Genomic DNA, 14,875 nt, shown 5'->3' with positions numbered 1-14,875 from the left:
TATTTTTTTGGATACGTGGGTTGAAATGGGACACTTAGCAACTGATGCTAGTGTCTGAATAATTGTTGGCAATAATATACTGCATTGACACCACGCTTCCTAGAGTTCCCTCCACAGCCCTAATTTGAACTCGTCACGCAATGCTCTCTCTCCAACGTTGCGTGACGGGACCAAAAAACGACCTGCTCGTAGGCTATTATAACTAATGCTTACCGCCGCCTCTTCGTCAGAGACAAAACCGTAATTATTCTTCTGGCCGTAAAGGGCCACAATCAGTAATTCCGTTTGGTTTTTCCTGTGCAGAAAGATGCACAATAGGGGTTAGGTAGCACTTTCTAAGGAAGGAGGAATGAGTTTTGGCAACCGAGTGTCAGTCAGGCTTAAAATGCTGGGCCGATAACAAAGCTCGTTACAGTTTAAACTTATCTTTCGAGCGAACTTAAATATATTCATTTAAAGCACAACCTAATTCTGTGAATCATTTCTATTGTTATCGTACTGATGAAAACAAGAACCCTTGGGAACAGTAAAAGTTCATTGTCGTATGTAACCTTTGGCCGATTGAACTATACTTTTCTAACAACAACAAAAAAACTTGTGGAAGTCACTGCCACATACCTCAATCCTCAATCAGTCAAAAAAAACTTGTGGTCCATAAAATGCCTTCAGTGATATATCGTTCCGGGACAAAAAAAACTTCAGAGGTTTATTATTAGATGTAAGCCAGTTCTCAGAGTATGGCAAGTGCACGCACGAGTTCCTTTTGTAAACGTCCATTTTGCACGCAAGAATCGCTGCATTTCACGCGGTAGCTGTAAAACTAAGATATGCGAAACGTTTGAAGAAGACTTGTTTTTCCCATTTTTGGAGCAAAACTGCTAGAAAAGGCGATCATTATCAGCCTTAGTGTCTTTTACTTACACTGTTACTCAATGTTGCATCAAAATCGTTTACAATTCAAGAGACCTTGTTAAGGATGACACTATTGACGCAAAGAAAATCTAGATATATATTTCACAGAGATGTCAACAGTACTTCGACATGCAACGTCTAGCTTTAGCCTTGAAAGGCGCAATCAATTAATTAAGTACATAATATTTTAAAACAACGATGTTATTTAACATTTCTAAGTTTCCTTAATGTTTCTAAGCATTTCATTGTCGTTTTAAGCGTCGATCTTTCTCATTAAGAACAAAAAAATCTGTTCCTGCAGCCAATCGGTCAAGTAATTTGCTTCCGTGGGCATACTTGTTTAAAGCACGACCTCTTTCATCGAAGAATACAGGCATTCGATGACGTGGAAGTCCAGCATCTTTATCTCCATCTAAATAAAGGGTAGCCACATCTTTAAATGCTTCTTCACACTGCACTGGCATTGGAAAACACCAATCAACATTTGTTCTTTCCACAACCGTGTTAATTGTCCTCCTTCCATTTTTTTTTCCTTCATCACGGAGTAATATGACTCGACGACTGCCTCAGAGCCAATCATAGCCAGTGCAACATCGAGTGCAATACAAAACTCCTTACCAGCCATGCTGTATATGCCGCCATTAGTGTAGAGATTGAATACGCAGTAGCTTGGTCAAGTCTAGCAATATAATAATAATAATAATAGTAGTTTACTAAACTCTCTTGCAGTAACTTACTGAATTAACGAGTTATGATACAATGAAAACTTAATAAGAACGACTATGTACATTTCTGTATACATTAAATACAAGTTATATACACTACACGGAACATACATCACATTTGTTAAAAATACTTAAAAGTTAAATATTCTTCGGTGCGCTTCGTTCTACAGGTAGTAACGTTTCTGTAAAGATACAACTGGTCTGATTTGTGCCTGAGGTTATAGGGACAGGTATCGTCTAAGCGTGTTGGCAGAAGAGGATGGAGGGGGTGGTTTAAGTCCTTCATTTTGCACATATACTCTTTACATATCTTATCTCTTCTATACGCAAGGGTCTCCACCCGTGCTAACTCGAGGGCTTCTGAGTAATTATCGGCACATGGGAAAATTATCTTAAGCGCCCTTTTCTGTATGGAAATTGCTGTCATTGTACATGAACAAGACTTTGTCTTCCATCTCGAATTTCTCAGCCTTGACCTTGAGTTCTTTCAGTAATCCTTGGCCATGCGCTCCTTCTACCGGGGGAAACCAGATCTTTCTGCGATCAGCATGATTTTTCCAAACAACTTGGACAACCACATCCTTAAACAATTGGTGCATACGATGTGATAAAGGTGGCAATAAACGTAACTCTGGTTGATCTTCTGCTAGTTCAATGACGTAAGGCAAGGAACAAACATACTTGAAGAAGGAGTGAAAGTCTTCCTTTCCAAAGGCATCAAGGGCGGCTTGTTGTCCACTGAGTCCACTAACAGCCGATCCTTACCCCAAAGATAAGATGTCGGGTATATCTCAGTTGTTTAGCGGATCTGCACCTTATCTACAGTGTGTAAAAGGTGGTATGATGTTGTCCATAGCAGCACTGTATGGCGGAAAGTTGACTTTGATTTTTAACGAAGACTCACGTCAGATATTCTAAACAAATATATTTATCCAGGGAGTAGAGAAATTATGCTGAGTAAATGCTGTTTTCTAGAATGGGAAAAACTATGTACAATTTTACGCCGTTGCAAGAAAATTGACGGTCTTATAGTGCCGTGGATTGGTTATTCAAGAAGAATCATTGTTCCAGATTTTACGCAAACATTGAACATCGGCCATTTACGATTTTTGGAATTAAGTCATTGTAGAGTTACCGTGAGACTTGCTCTTCAATCAGCTTCCTTCAAAGAGCCCACTTCTGAAATTTTTTCTTCTACAGGACTGCCACGAAATAACCAAGGAAGCTTACATAAACTCCCATTTTAAAACACATGGATGTCTCACCCGTATCAATGTAGCAAGAAATAGTGAAGCTCTTTCAGTAAACTGTGTCAGTAATTGAACTATTAAAATATAGCTACCGTAAAATAATAGTGGACATCCGAGGAAATCATTTTACAGAGGAGGATTTTGATAGAATTGTAGAAGAACACCCAGATGCAATGAAAAGAATAAAGGATGTTGAGGAATACCGCTTCATGTTAAATTGAAACCAACTGATCATGAAGCTGAGAACCTTTTTTGTTATTTTTTTGTACGTTCATTTGCGTGCAACCAAGAAACTGTATGTCTAATGTGATTGAAAGAGACGCAAGTTACAGTTGATAATATTTATTTAGCACTAAGTTTCATCTCCTTTTAAGTCTTGGTGATATTTGTGATAAAAAACAGAAACAAATGTCTGTCAGGGACTGTCAGTCCGCCTAGTTTCAGTCCCCAGAGGTTGTCACTTAGGTATGCGCAGCCTCGAAGGCTCGATTGACAATTGAGTTCCAACCGCTCTAAATCGCGTTACATTAGTTGCATAAAGAGGAGTTCGAATGTTTTAGACTGCTTTGAGTAAGGAAAATTAACTTCATTGCAAGATTCTCTTAAACTCAGCGCTTAGCGAGTCAACGGCGCACAGTACTGCAACCAAAGCATCACCATGCACGCTGGGTTGCACGCGTGAGTTTTCGGTCACTAGGCCTTTATACATTCTGCTCGAAAAAAAGGCTATTCTGCTCAAAAGAATTGCCTCCAAGAAAGGCTATTCTGCTGGAGATTATGCTCAAAAAGTACTATTATGCTCGAATTATGTTCCTGTAAAAATCGACATTCCTGGGTTCAAAATACTCAAACATGGTAAATAAGACATTATATCACCCTTCCAGGGTGAGGCTAACCCAACATATGCGCATTTATTATTTAATCCTTAAAATTAACACGGGTAATAACTTGTAAAAAGAGTCTTGGACAACCAGAAACGACACGAATACACAAAACCCGTGGTTGTACGGTGGCTTCAAAGGGACATACACTTTCCTCTCTCTTTTTTTTCACTTGCGACTTAGCTGCTACTTTCTTGCGACTTAGTTACGACTTTCGTGCTACTTTCTTGCGACTTAGCTACAACTTTCTTGCTACTTTCTTGCGACTTAGCTGCTACTTTCTTGCTACTTTCTTGCGACTTAGCTGCGACTTTCTTGCTACTTTCTTGCGACTTAGCTGCGACTTTCTTGCTACTTTCTTGCGAATTATCCGCAACTTGCTACTTTCTTGCTACTTTCTTGCGACTTAGCTGCGACTTTCTTGCTACTTTATTGCGAATTATCCGCAACTTGCTACTTTCTTGCTACTTTCTTGCGACTTAGCTGCGACTTTCTTGCTACTTTCTTGCGACCTAGCTGCTACTTTCTTGCTACTTTCTTGCGACTTAGCTGCAATTTTCTTGGTACTTTCTTGCGACTTAGCTGCGACTTTCTTGGTACTTTCTTGCGACTTAGCTGCGACTTTCTTGCTACTTTCTTGCGACTTAGCCTGCGACTTTCTTGCTACTTTCTTGCGACTTAGCTGCGACTTTCTTGCTACTTTCTTGCGACCTAGCTGCTACTTTCTTGCTACTTTCTTGCGACTTAGCTGCAATTTTCTTGCTACTTTCTTGCGACTTAGCTGCGACTTTCTTGGTACTTTCTTGCGACTTAGCTGCGACTTTCTTGCTACTTTCTTGCGACTTAGCTGCGACTTTCTTGCTACTTACCTGCGACTTCGCTGCGACTTTCTTGCTACTTTCTTGCGACTTATCTGCGACTTGCTACTTTCTTGCGATTTAGCTGCGACTTTCTTGCTACTTTCTTGCGACTTATCTGCGACTGGCTACTTTCTTGCGACCTAGCTGCGACTTTCTTGCTACTTTCTCGCGACTTAGGCCCTGTTTACAAGCAGGTAGGGTAACCCTAGTGCCAGGGTTACCCTGGCAGGAGGGTTACCCTAACGCTCCCACATTTCTTCTTTTTTTCATCGACGTGTTTACATGGCAGCTAGGGTTACCCTAGCACTAGGGTAACCTTAACTGAGCGCTAGTGTTACCCTAGCGCTAGGGTAACCCTAGCTGCCCTGTAAACGCTCTGCTGGGGATAACTCGCCTACCCGGGACAACTTTTTACTTGCTTCCAGACCCTTTGAACATTGATAACAATGCGTGCGGTTACCAAGCATGGGTACGTTGTCCCGGGTGGTAGGGTAACCCTACCTGTGAAATTTTGCTTGTAAACCCGGGCTATCTTTGACCCGCCTGCTAGGGTAACCCTAGCCCAAGGGTTGCTCCCCTTGCTTGTAAACAGGGCCTTAGCTGCGACTTTCCTGCTACTTTCTTGCGACTTAGCTGCCTGGCTACCTAGCTGGGCCGAGTGAGACGCAGGCCAGGTTGCATTGCCGAGAAACAACACGGATTCTCTAGAAGAGCAGCTAGTTCCAGAGGTTGACCAGGTATTTTGACACTTTGTCCTTTCATTCGTACAAATTTGAAATGCTGAAGCTGCAAAAACAATAATATTTGGCTTCATTATCTTTAGATTTTCAAAACTCCAAAGGCAGCTTCCACAAGGGGAAAGTTTTGTCCATCCGATGATTACCCTCAATCACCACCTTGTAAAAAAACCCAGACTTCTAAAAAGATCCAGATTGAGCAATATAATGAGAAAGAAAAGCGATATGTCAGTGTACGACTTATGAAGGGAGGTGGAACAAAGGAAATTTCTGTTTCAATTCAAAGTTCATATGTAGAGGTGCTTAACATAATGAAAGAGGTTTATTTCCCCGATGGGATCCCCACATTTGGTGACGCAGATATGATGACATTTAAAGTTGGAAACTTTAAAGGCGAAGAAGTAGAGGAGCAGTTCACACTGGCAAAGTATATTGCTAAGTACAAACTTACCAAAGTTAGACTTTACCTCTTGACCAGGACCATGGATGACAATGATAGTGAACTACTAAAACCAGTTTTTGACAATGGACAGGAGACAGTTTCTGATGGTTTGCTTAGCACCTCTGATGAAAGAAATTCATTGATGGAAGATCAGTACAAAGAATATCTGGATTCTTTGAGAAAAGATCAAGAGAAAGACAAGCAAAAAAAAGAAGAGCTACTTCATCGCCAAGAAGAGTTTGCAATTCAAGAAAGTTTGCGTGAAGCAAGAGAAATGAGGGTGCCGGCTGAGCCAGACATAAGTGAACTGCATGTGAAAGTATCGGTGAGACATAGAACACTGGGTGTTATAACACGCAAATTTCGAAAGAGTGGCTATATAGGAACTGTGTATGTTACTTTGGGGTCACTCAATTTGACCCCAAAGTATTTTACCCTTTGTATGGTTGGCAGCATGGACCTCGACCCTGCATTGCCGATTGAAACTGTGGACCAGGCAACCCTGTCGATGCTAGATTGTGATGAAAGTCCACCATTTCCTGATGAAACGGTATGTTTCCATGGATTTGGGGCACCATCGGAAATCCCATCTGAAGACAACATGTGGGAGCCTGTTTTAGAGAAGCCACCTCTTGTCTTGCTGGAAGAAGATGAAGCGTAAGTAGTAGTCTTAATGGTTTTTATTACATCTTCAAACCTTCCTACTGTCAGGTTGTTTCTAGGTACTTCAAGGTCTTCAGCACAATCTACTATATGATTGTAGTCTTTTATAGGCAACATTTCAATTCTAAATAGGACTCTGAGGATTTATGGACAAACATTCTAAATTTGGTTTCATTTTGCTTTCTGTTTCGAAGTCTCTTGGAATCTTGAAACAAAGTATATTTTGTCCTGAAAGCCACAGACTCATGTTTTAATTTTGATATATTGAAAATAGGCTACTCATTGTGCACCAACATTCCTTATTATTCAGATATTGTGGACCCAAAATTACCATATGTGCTTGTTTTCTAACAAGTAAAACATTTGAAGTGGGTTGAAAGCTAATAGGTTTTTCTGACTTGTTGTGAATATTAGGAAGGACACTCCATCAGGAAGTTCTGAGGATAATCCAGTGGCAGTTGAACGCAGTTCTGTTGATTCACCTGGACGACGATTTAGGGAAGTTGTAAACAATCTTCACATAGCTGACAATATGAAGAAAGAGGAAAGGAATGAAGAGGGGGTAGGTTATGTTTATCACGTATATATGTCAGTCCAATTACTGTCCACTCATTCTTTGTTACTGCAAAAGCCACGGGATTATATAACAGATGGGATGTACTACAATCCTAGAAAATTATTTTAAGGAAATTTCCCTAAAGGCAACGAGTATGTGTATTCTCTCCTCCCATTCTTTAATCTTAATACTCCTCTTAAACACTCAGCATTACTTATGGGAGGAAGTAAGATGCACCTTTTGTGCTAGTTTTGTGACCTGAAAACAATTATTGACAGTAATTATTGTATCTTACCAAATATACCAATTGATGGCCACTGTCTTCTCGAGAGCCCTTGAAAGAAAGAGAATTTAATGGGTAACAGCAGGTAGTAGCAAGTTATGTCTCTTTATGTTTATTTAGGACTTGAAGCAAAGAAAAACGGATGTGCTTGATAAGTTGTCTGGTATAACAAACGTCTGGGTTCATCGAGAGACTGTCATGCGTGACCCTTTTAAAACGTACGAAAACTCAAGAGAAATAACTCAGCAGCTTGTCACATTTTCTTTCCATGGAGAGGTTGGGATGGATCTAGATGGTCTAAAGAGAGAAGCTTATTCTCTATTCTGGAAGCAAGTCCTGGAGGACTACTTCGATGGAAGTTCTACATTTGTTCCGCGAGTAAGTCCAGAGATTGAGGAGTCCACGATGAGGACACTCGGACGTATTATCAGCCACCAATATGTCCTCACTGGCATATTTCCTGTTCATATCAACAGGGCATTTATGGTGGCTACGCTCTGTGGACGACAGGCAGTAAGTGACGAAGACCTCATAGGGGATTTCCTGGAATACATATCAGAAAATGAGTCCCAGGAGTTGAAAGCGATCCTAGCACAGTCAGACCAAGGACAGCTCTCTGGTGAATCTTGTGAGTTTTTGCTGGATTTTTTTCAGCGACTACCAGGTAACCAAAGGGCCATCGGCTTCCAACCTTAAATCCACTTTGGTGCAAGTAGCCAAGAATGAGTTGTTATCAAAACCTACTATGGCTATGGATGGTATGAGAGAAGGTCTTCTGGATGGAGACTTTGAAAATTTGTGGAATTGTTCGAAAGAGGATTTAACAAAGATGTATCACAGGATGCAGCTTACACCACAACGAGTTATTGCAATGCTTGCAGAAGAGCCATCTACTCATCTAAAGAAGTCCAGGGCCAAAATTTTCTCTTACCTGAAGAAATAAATAAGGTACCTTAGCCGTAAGGAGCTTGGCCGATTTCTTCGTTACGTCACTGGCAGTCCTGTACCAGTTGTGGAGTGTATCAAGGTGATGTTTCACGTTAATGAGTTAGGATCCTTACCACACCCTCGCACACATACCTGTGCAGCCTCAATCGACTTGCCTGATGGTGGTGGGTATGCTAGTTTTAACGACTTTAGAATCCAAATGGATTCTCTACTAAACAATGAACTTGCATGGAAATTCACGTCGTTGTAAGCAGCTTGAACGTAAGAGGACATAATGTAACAGTGATTCAGAGTATAAAGGGATTTAGCTTAACAATGATTAACTTAAAAATGTTCAAGTGAATTTTATTACTTGTACTTGTTGTTCCTGTTCAGCCTTTTTACTTTTTAATTGCACGTTTTTGGTTAAGACTTAAATTATCCTTGTAATCATATTTCATGCGGTAGCTGTAGAAAACGTTATCTACACATATCTCGAGTGGTGTTAGTACACTCGTTGAAGTAATAAGGATAGTGCTGCAAATCGCAATAGGGGATTAATTATTTTTTTCTTTTTTTATATATCATTCACGTTGACTCTAATAGGTTATGTTAACGTAACACTTTTAAAACGGAATGGAAAATAGTTCGTTACCTACTATTTACGTTGCTGTTCTACCTTGTTGAGTTCATAGATTTCGAATTACCAGGCCAGATGATCTCTTTACAATAGACTGTACTGTAAAGAGTGTGAATGGTGGATCAGGCAATTTCTCTCCCCCACAGGTGTGTAGTTTATGAATGAAAATAATCCGTTCTTAGTGTCAAATGTTTAACTTCCTTTCCACATTTAGAAAACATATTGGAAACGAAGAAAAAATAAAGTTCATTTTAATTAGTATTTTCAATTGTTTTACTTGCGCGGCTCGATATCCAGCTAGGGAAAAAGATAGCGGCATTAGATCTGACCCACAATAAATACCTTGCGATGTACATTTGACCACACTGAATATTTTGCGAACCTAACACAGCCCAAAAAGCATAAAAAGTTTTGTTTTTGCGTGTACCAAAAACACTGTTCATGATGGGTAGCCTGTGAACAGGAATGAAATTCAACCATACTTTTATGGTATGGCATTAATATGGTCCAGTAAATCAAAGTAGAGTTGGAGAGCTTCCTCTGCTGCTGTGGCTGGTTCTAGACCTTCATCCTCCATTATTAGATCGCAGAGCTCTTTAAAGTAAGGACATCCTTTCGCTTGTGGTTGCTCAGCACACGTATCCTGTGCGATTTCGATTTCGTCGATGTCAACGGGAGTCATATAATCTGGACTCTCAGCTGTTGCCGGAATGAAGTGGAGTACACCTGGCTTTTCCGAGGGAGATTTCACATTGCTGGACGGCCGAATTCGATGAACATTCCACTCTAGTGCAGCTCTGTGTAGTTCACTTTGTATGACATCCATGATACAGGACTTCAGGCATTCGCGGTGTATTATATCATCATCGTGATATAAACCAGAATCTCTCCAAGTCCTTAAAAAATGTAATCCACCATTCTGCACATCCTTGCCTTAAACGTCTCCACCATGCTTCAATTCTTTGGTTTGCTGTAGATTTCTCATACATGAAACTTTTATCACCTGCAAAGTCGTCATTCATGGACCGCCGAAAGAAACGCTGAATAGCTGCTTAGTTCCTGTTCTCAGATCCCCTATCTCCACGTACAATCCTTGCCGTACCTCCTAACTGTCTTGCATAGTCTAAGAAATATTGAGCTACTATACGAGGGTCGTTGTTCGAAGATGCAACCTCCAGCCATAAGATCCTTCGACTAAAACCGTCAATTGCACCATGAATGCAGAATCCAAACGGTTTTAGTTTGTCGTAGCCGTCAATGTGCCATAAGTAATTTGGTCCTTTACACCTGTAAATTCGTCGTCGTAGTCTATGCTGTGACCTATGCTCCACCCCTTCAGGATCAAAAACCCTCAAAACATGTCGAACGACTTCCCTCGTAGTAACAAGACCGTGCTGATTGACGAGTCTCTGATGCATCGCTCGATATCCGAGAAGGCTTCTACTCCCCTTCAGTTCCTCCTCGACTGCCTCTACCACCTCATTCAAATTACTTCGACGCCCACGTCTTGTACATCCCAACCGTCTGAGTATTTTTTTCAATGGTCTTAACGAGATCCCGATACCATGTACACTTACGAGAAATAATGCAATTTCAGGTGCAGTAAGCCCAATATTGAAGTAGTCCTTGATTATCTCGTCGCGCATTACTGCATTGTAGAGCACACCGAAATGAAATTGAAAACGGCGAAAAAAATCATAGCTATACTGTAAAGCCAAGGCAAAACAGACTACCTATTGTTTATAGGAGTCTACGTTGTTTTCCAATAAAACAACCTGGCCGGCTGATGCACCAGGCAGCTAAGTCGCAAGAAAGTAGCAGGAAAGTCGCAGCTAAGTCACAAGAAAGTCGCAGCTAAGTAGCAAGAAAGTAGCAAGAAAGTCACAGCTAAGTCGCAGCTAAGTCGCAAGAAAGTAGCAAGAAAGTCGCAGCTAAGTCGCAAGAAAGTAGCAAGAGAGACGCAGCTAAGTCGCAAGAAAGTAGCAGGAAAGTCGCAGCTAAGTCGCAAGAAAGTAACAAGAAAGTCGCAGCTAAGTCGCAAGAAAGTAGCAAGAGAGACGCAGCTAAGTCGCAAGAAAGTAGCAAGAAAGTCGCAGCTAAGTCGCAAGAAAGTAGCAAGAGAGACGCAGCTAAGTCGCAAGAAAGTAGCAGGAAAGTCGCAGCTAAGTCGCAAGAAAGTAACAAGAAAGTCGCAGCTAAGTCGCAAGAAAGTAGCAGCTAAGTCGCAAGAAAGTAGCAGCTAAGTCGCAAGTGAAAAAAAAGGGAGAGGAAAGTGTATGTCCCTTTACAGCCACCGTACGGTTGCGGGTTTGGTTCCGCGATCTTGTTTTGCTCGGATGCTCGTGCCCAGCTCCTTCTCAGACTCGTTCCCAGGCCCCAGAATATGTAAAATGGCCAAAAATGGGCTATTCTGCTCAGATTATGCCCCAATCATATATTCTGCTCCTGAGGTCCTAGTATGCTCGAAATTCTGCCGGCAGAATGTGTAAAAGCCTATCGGTCACATTGCACGCGGTGCATGCGGCAAAAAATGGCTCTGCACGCGCGAGATCTCGTCGAGTTCTGCCATACTCTGCAAATTGAAATGTAAGCAGGAGAAATCCTTAAAAACAAATTCATCGCGTTCAAATGCAAATATTTATTGAGCGACCCCGCGTTTCCTCTCGCAATTTTAGTGTTTCCAAATTATCACGGATGGCATCAACTTGTTCCAAAGTCTTAACTCCATAACCCTCCATGTTAACAAATAATGAAAAGCACTAGACAGCGATTTTGCTAAAACAGCAACGCCTTCAATTCGAACCCAGAACCAATAGACCCTCTTGGCTACCGAAGTCATAAGTTGGTCACGTGGTCTGTGTAGGGTAAACACGCGCATATTTTTCAGAGCCCGCGAAGGTGTTGAAACAATTTTAGAAATGGTTCATTATTGTTGTGTGTACGATTGTCAAAATAGCTCTTTAGATGAGGGACTTTCTTTTCACTCGTTTTCCAAGGAAAAAAGCTTCAAAAAGTAAATAAATATCGCTTTTCTTCTATTATCTGGACAGTGTTTTGCTCTTGAACTTTGACATCGTATAATTGTCTCAATTTGGCGCTTTGCAACTTTTGCGTTTTGTTTGACACCTTATTAATTGTTCTATGTTTAGGTATGGATATTGAAAATACGTAGAGATCCAAATTTTATTTCTTATATAGCGCTATTTACAATGACAGAGCAATCGCGAAAGACTTCAAGAAAGACTTCAAAGAAAGACTTCAAGATAACAGCCAGCACAAAAGTTTGCTCTTGTCATTTCTTAGAGACGGATTTTAAATCAATAATAATAATAATAATGACAATCTTTATACAGGGGGCTCACATCACTGAGGAGTGGCATTCTGTGAGGCCCTGTAATTCTTCGATAGCAAGTGCAGACGACTAAAAGAATATACATGTCCCTTAGTATTTTCGTGGTCAAAAACGTAAGATTTGCAGTAATTCAATTCAATAATTTAACATATTTAGCTATATATTGATTCGTGGGTTTTATTTCGCTGATATGTAGGCGAAGAGAGAGGTCTTTGCTGGGAAAAATATACCAAATCCGAAGAGAAAGGGAAATTCTTGAAAATGAAGAAACTCAGTCAGCTTCTGAAGGCGAGGGATTTTATGACATGGCCTTAGATCACAGCAAGCCGTGGACTAAAACTGAACTTGAAATCCCGTGCTGTCATCAACTATCAGTTAACATGATAAAGAACTATACTTCCAAGAAACAAGATAAGTTTTTTGCACATTACACATAATTCAGAAGTAGACATCTATATTTATACAGGATAGCCCCTTCAGTGTAGTAAACACTGGTATCAACGGGGGTCCTGTTACCCACCCATCCTACCCCAGGGGAGGACATCCATCACACAGTAATCTCGTGCGTGGGAAATAACGTCTCCTGCCCCTAACCCTGCAGGAGACTGGACCTCCATTTATTCGTCCCTATCCGAGAAGACTAGAATATCTAATCATTTCTTGATGTTATAGAAAGGTACCATATTCTTCTCAATTATTTTAAGACCCTGAGTGTTGGTCCGGCCGGGGCTCGAACCCTCGACCTCCCGCACAACAGGCCAGCGCTCTATCCATTGAGCTAACCGGGAGCTAACTACTCTCAGTTTAAAGAATTTCTTGAACTTGTACTGCCAAATTCAAATAGAGCAACCATTATATATTGGGGAACAGTGCAAGCCAAAAAAAATAATATAGACACTTCATCTTTTTTGCATGACAACAGTCGTGATAGTGATGATGATGATAATGTTGTAGAAAGTGATGATGATGATGATGATGACGTACTAAACACACACGGTCAGAAGCAAGAAAGAAAACACAAGCTAGATATTGAAGATGAATTTTTATTGTTTATGATGAGAATAAAGTTAGGTCTAACAGTAATAGGTCTCAGTTTTCGTTTTGGCATCTCTGAGGGGACTGTAAGTAATATCATTACAATATGGTTGAACTTCTTCTACATTCGCTTAGGGCAACTTAAAATATGGCCCCACAGAAATATCCTACTTAATAATGTGCCATCTGACTTTAAGGAAAAGTTCTCAAATAAAATTGTTATAATCGATTGTACTGAACTAAAGATAGAAACTCCATCATCTTTAATAACACAGTCACAGCGTTATTCATCTCATAAAAGTACCAATACACTCAAGAACCTTGTAGGAGTTGATGCTAAAGGAGGCTTTATATTTGTATCCCAGCTTTATACTGGGTCAATGTCTGCTATGCAGATTATAACAAGATCTGGGTTTTTGAATGTCTTAGAGCAAAAAATATCAACAGGAGAGATATTAACTAATGACTCAATAATGACAGATAAAGGCTTTGATATTCAGTGCGAATTACGAGAACTTGGTATAGAATTGAACATACCTCCTTGTCTAGGTTCAGAAACTCAATTTGAAGAGGCAGATGTCCTAAAAATTCAAACTATTGCTCCGCATTGCATACATGTAGAGAGGGCCATAGGTAAAGTTAGAAGGTTTAGTATTTTCTCCAAGCCATTACCTATCTCACCAACCAACTTTGGACAGTGTGTGTAAGTAACTTTACTTCCTATTTCAAAGTAGTATACCTCATTAGAGCTGTAACATTTAATTTGTGATAGAGGTAAGTTAACACTTTCTAATAGCTTTATAAGCTATTCAAGGCAATTCCCAGGTTTATGGTTAAGGGTGTTCAACAGATGAACCTACACCAAAACAGAGCAAAGTCATAATGAAGTGTCGTCCCACTTACCAAAATTTCAATTCATGGATTAAATGTTGTAAGCTCTGGTGTTGTTATACTTGTGATTTAATTTTTTTTGTCATACTAAAGCTCAAACATTTTGAAAATCATGGAAAGTTATACATTAGACTATATACCATATGTTGATTTTTGGAGTTCCCAATTAGGTTGAAGATAACAAAATTCAAGCTTTCAGTAAAAATGTGAAAATTGCAAGCTTATTTTATACTAGTTTAAATTGATCATGGAATATGAAATAAAGTATGCAATCAGTGTCTTCCATTTTGTCCTCTTTGTTACTTTAAGTTTAAACATGCATTTCAAATAGAAACACAGAAGCAGGATTAAACACAAGAAATGAAACTTTTTCCACCTCATTCATAATTCTATTGCTCTTCTTAACTAGCCTATAACTACATCCTCATCCCCAGCAAGAACCTGAAGGCATACTTAAAAATAAAAATCCCTCAACTTTGGCAACACAACTTCATCCCAGTATAGTCTATCAAAATGTTTTCCTTGGACACTCATTTGTTTTGAAGCTGTAAGTTAGACTATGAAATCACACCACTGTAGTCTAGACAAAGCCAACTGTCCCTGTACCTGTGAGTAATATCCAGATTTGTGATCTTTCTTTAAGCTACAATGCCCATCAACAACTGTATACACATGAAATTTGGATCCTTACAGGCATCTTGAAAGGTATGATCCCTCCATG

General features: G+C 40.1%; 1 protein-coding gene and 1 pseudogene across 1 annotated transcript; both read left to right on the top strand.

The window, feature by feature from the left end:
- Nucleotides 1-3,739: 3,739 nt before the first annotated feature.
- Nucleotides 3,740-7,155, top strand: LOC111346777 (uncharacterized). Its single transcript, XM_088752880.1, has 3 exons — nucleotides 3,740-3,772; nucleotides 5,452-6,464; nucleotides 6,885-7,155. The coding sequence occupies exons 1-3, from the start codon at nucleotides 3,740-3,742 to the stop codon at nucleotides 7,153-7,155; spliced, it is 1,317 nt and encodes a 438-aa protein (XP_088609006.1).
- A 25-nt stretch (nucleotides 7,156-7,180) lies between these two features.
- LOC148735142 (uncharacterized) lies at nucleotides 7,181-9,078 on the top strand (annotated as a pseudogene).
- The last annotated feature ends 5,797 nt before the right edge of the window (nucleotides 9,079-14,875 follow it).

Source organism: Stylophora pistillata, chromosome 3 (assembly GCF_964205215.1).
Source record: "Stylophora pistillata chromosome 3, jaStyPist1.2, whole genome shotgun sequence".
Lineage (NCBI taxonomy): Eukaryota > Metazoa > Cnidaria > Anthozoa > Scleractinia > Pocilloporidae > Stylophora > Stylophora pistillata.
The sequence above is the reverse complement of the archived record's forward strand: the minus strand, read 5'-3'. Positions and strand labels throughout refer to the sequence as shown.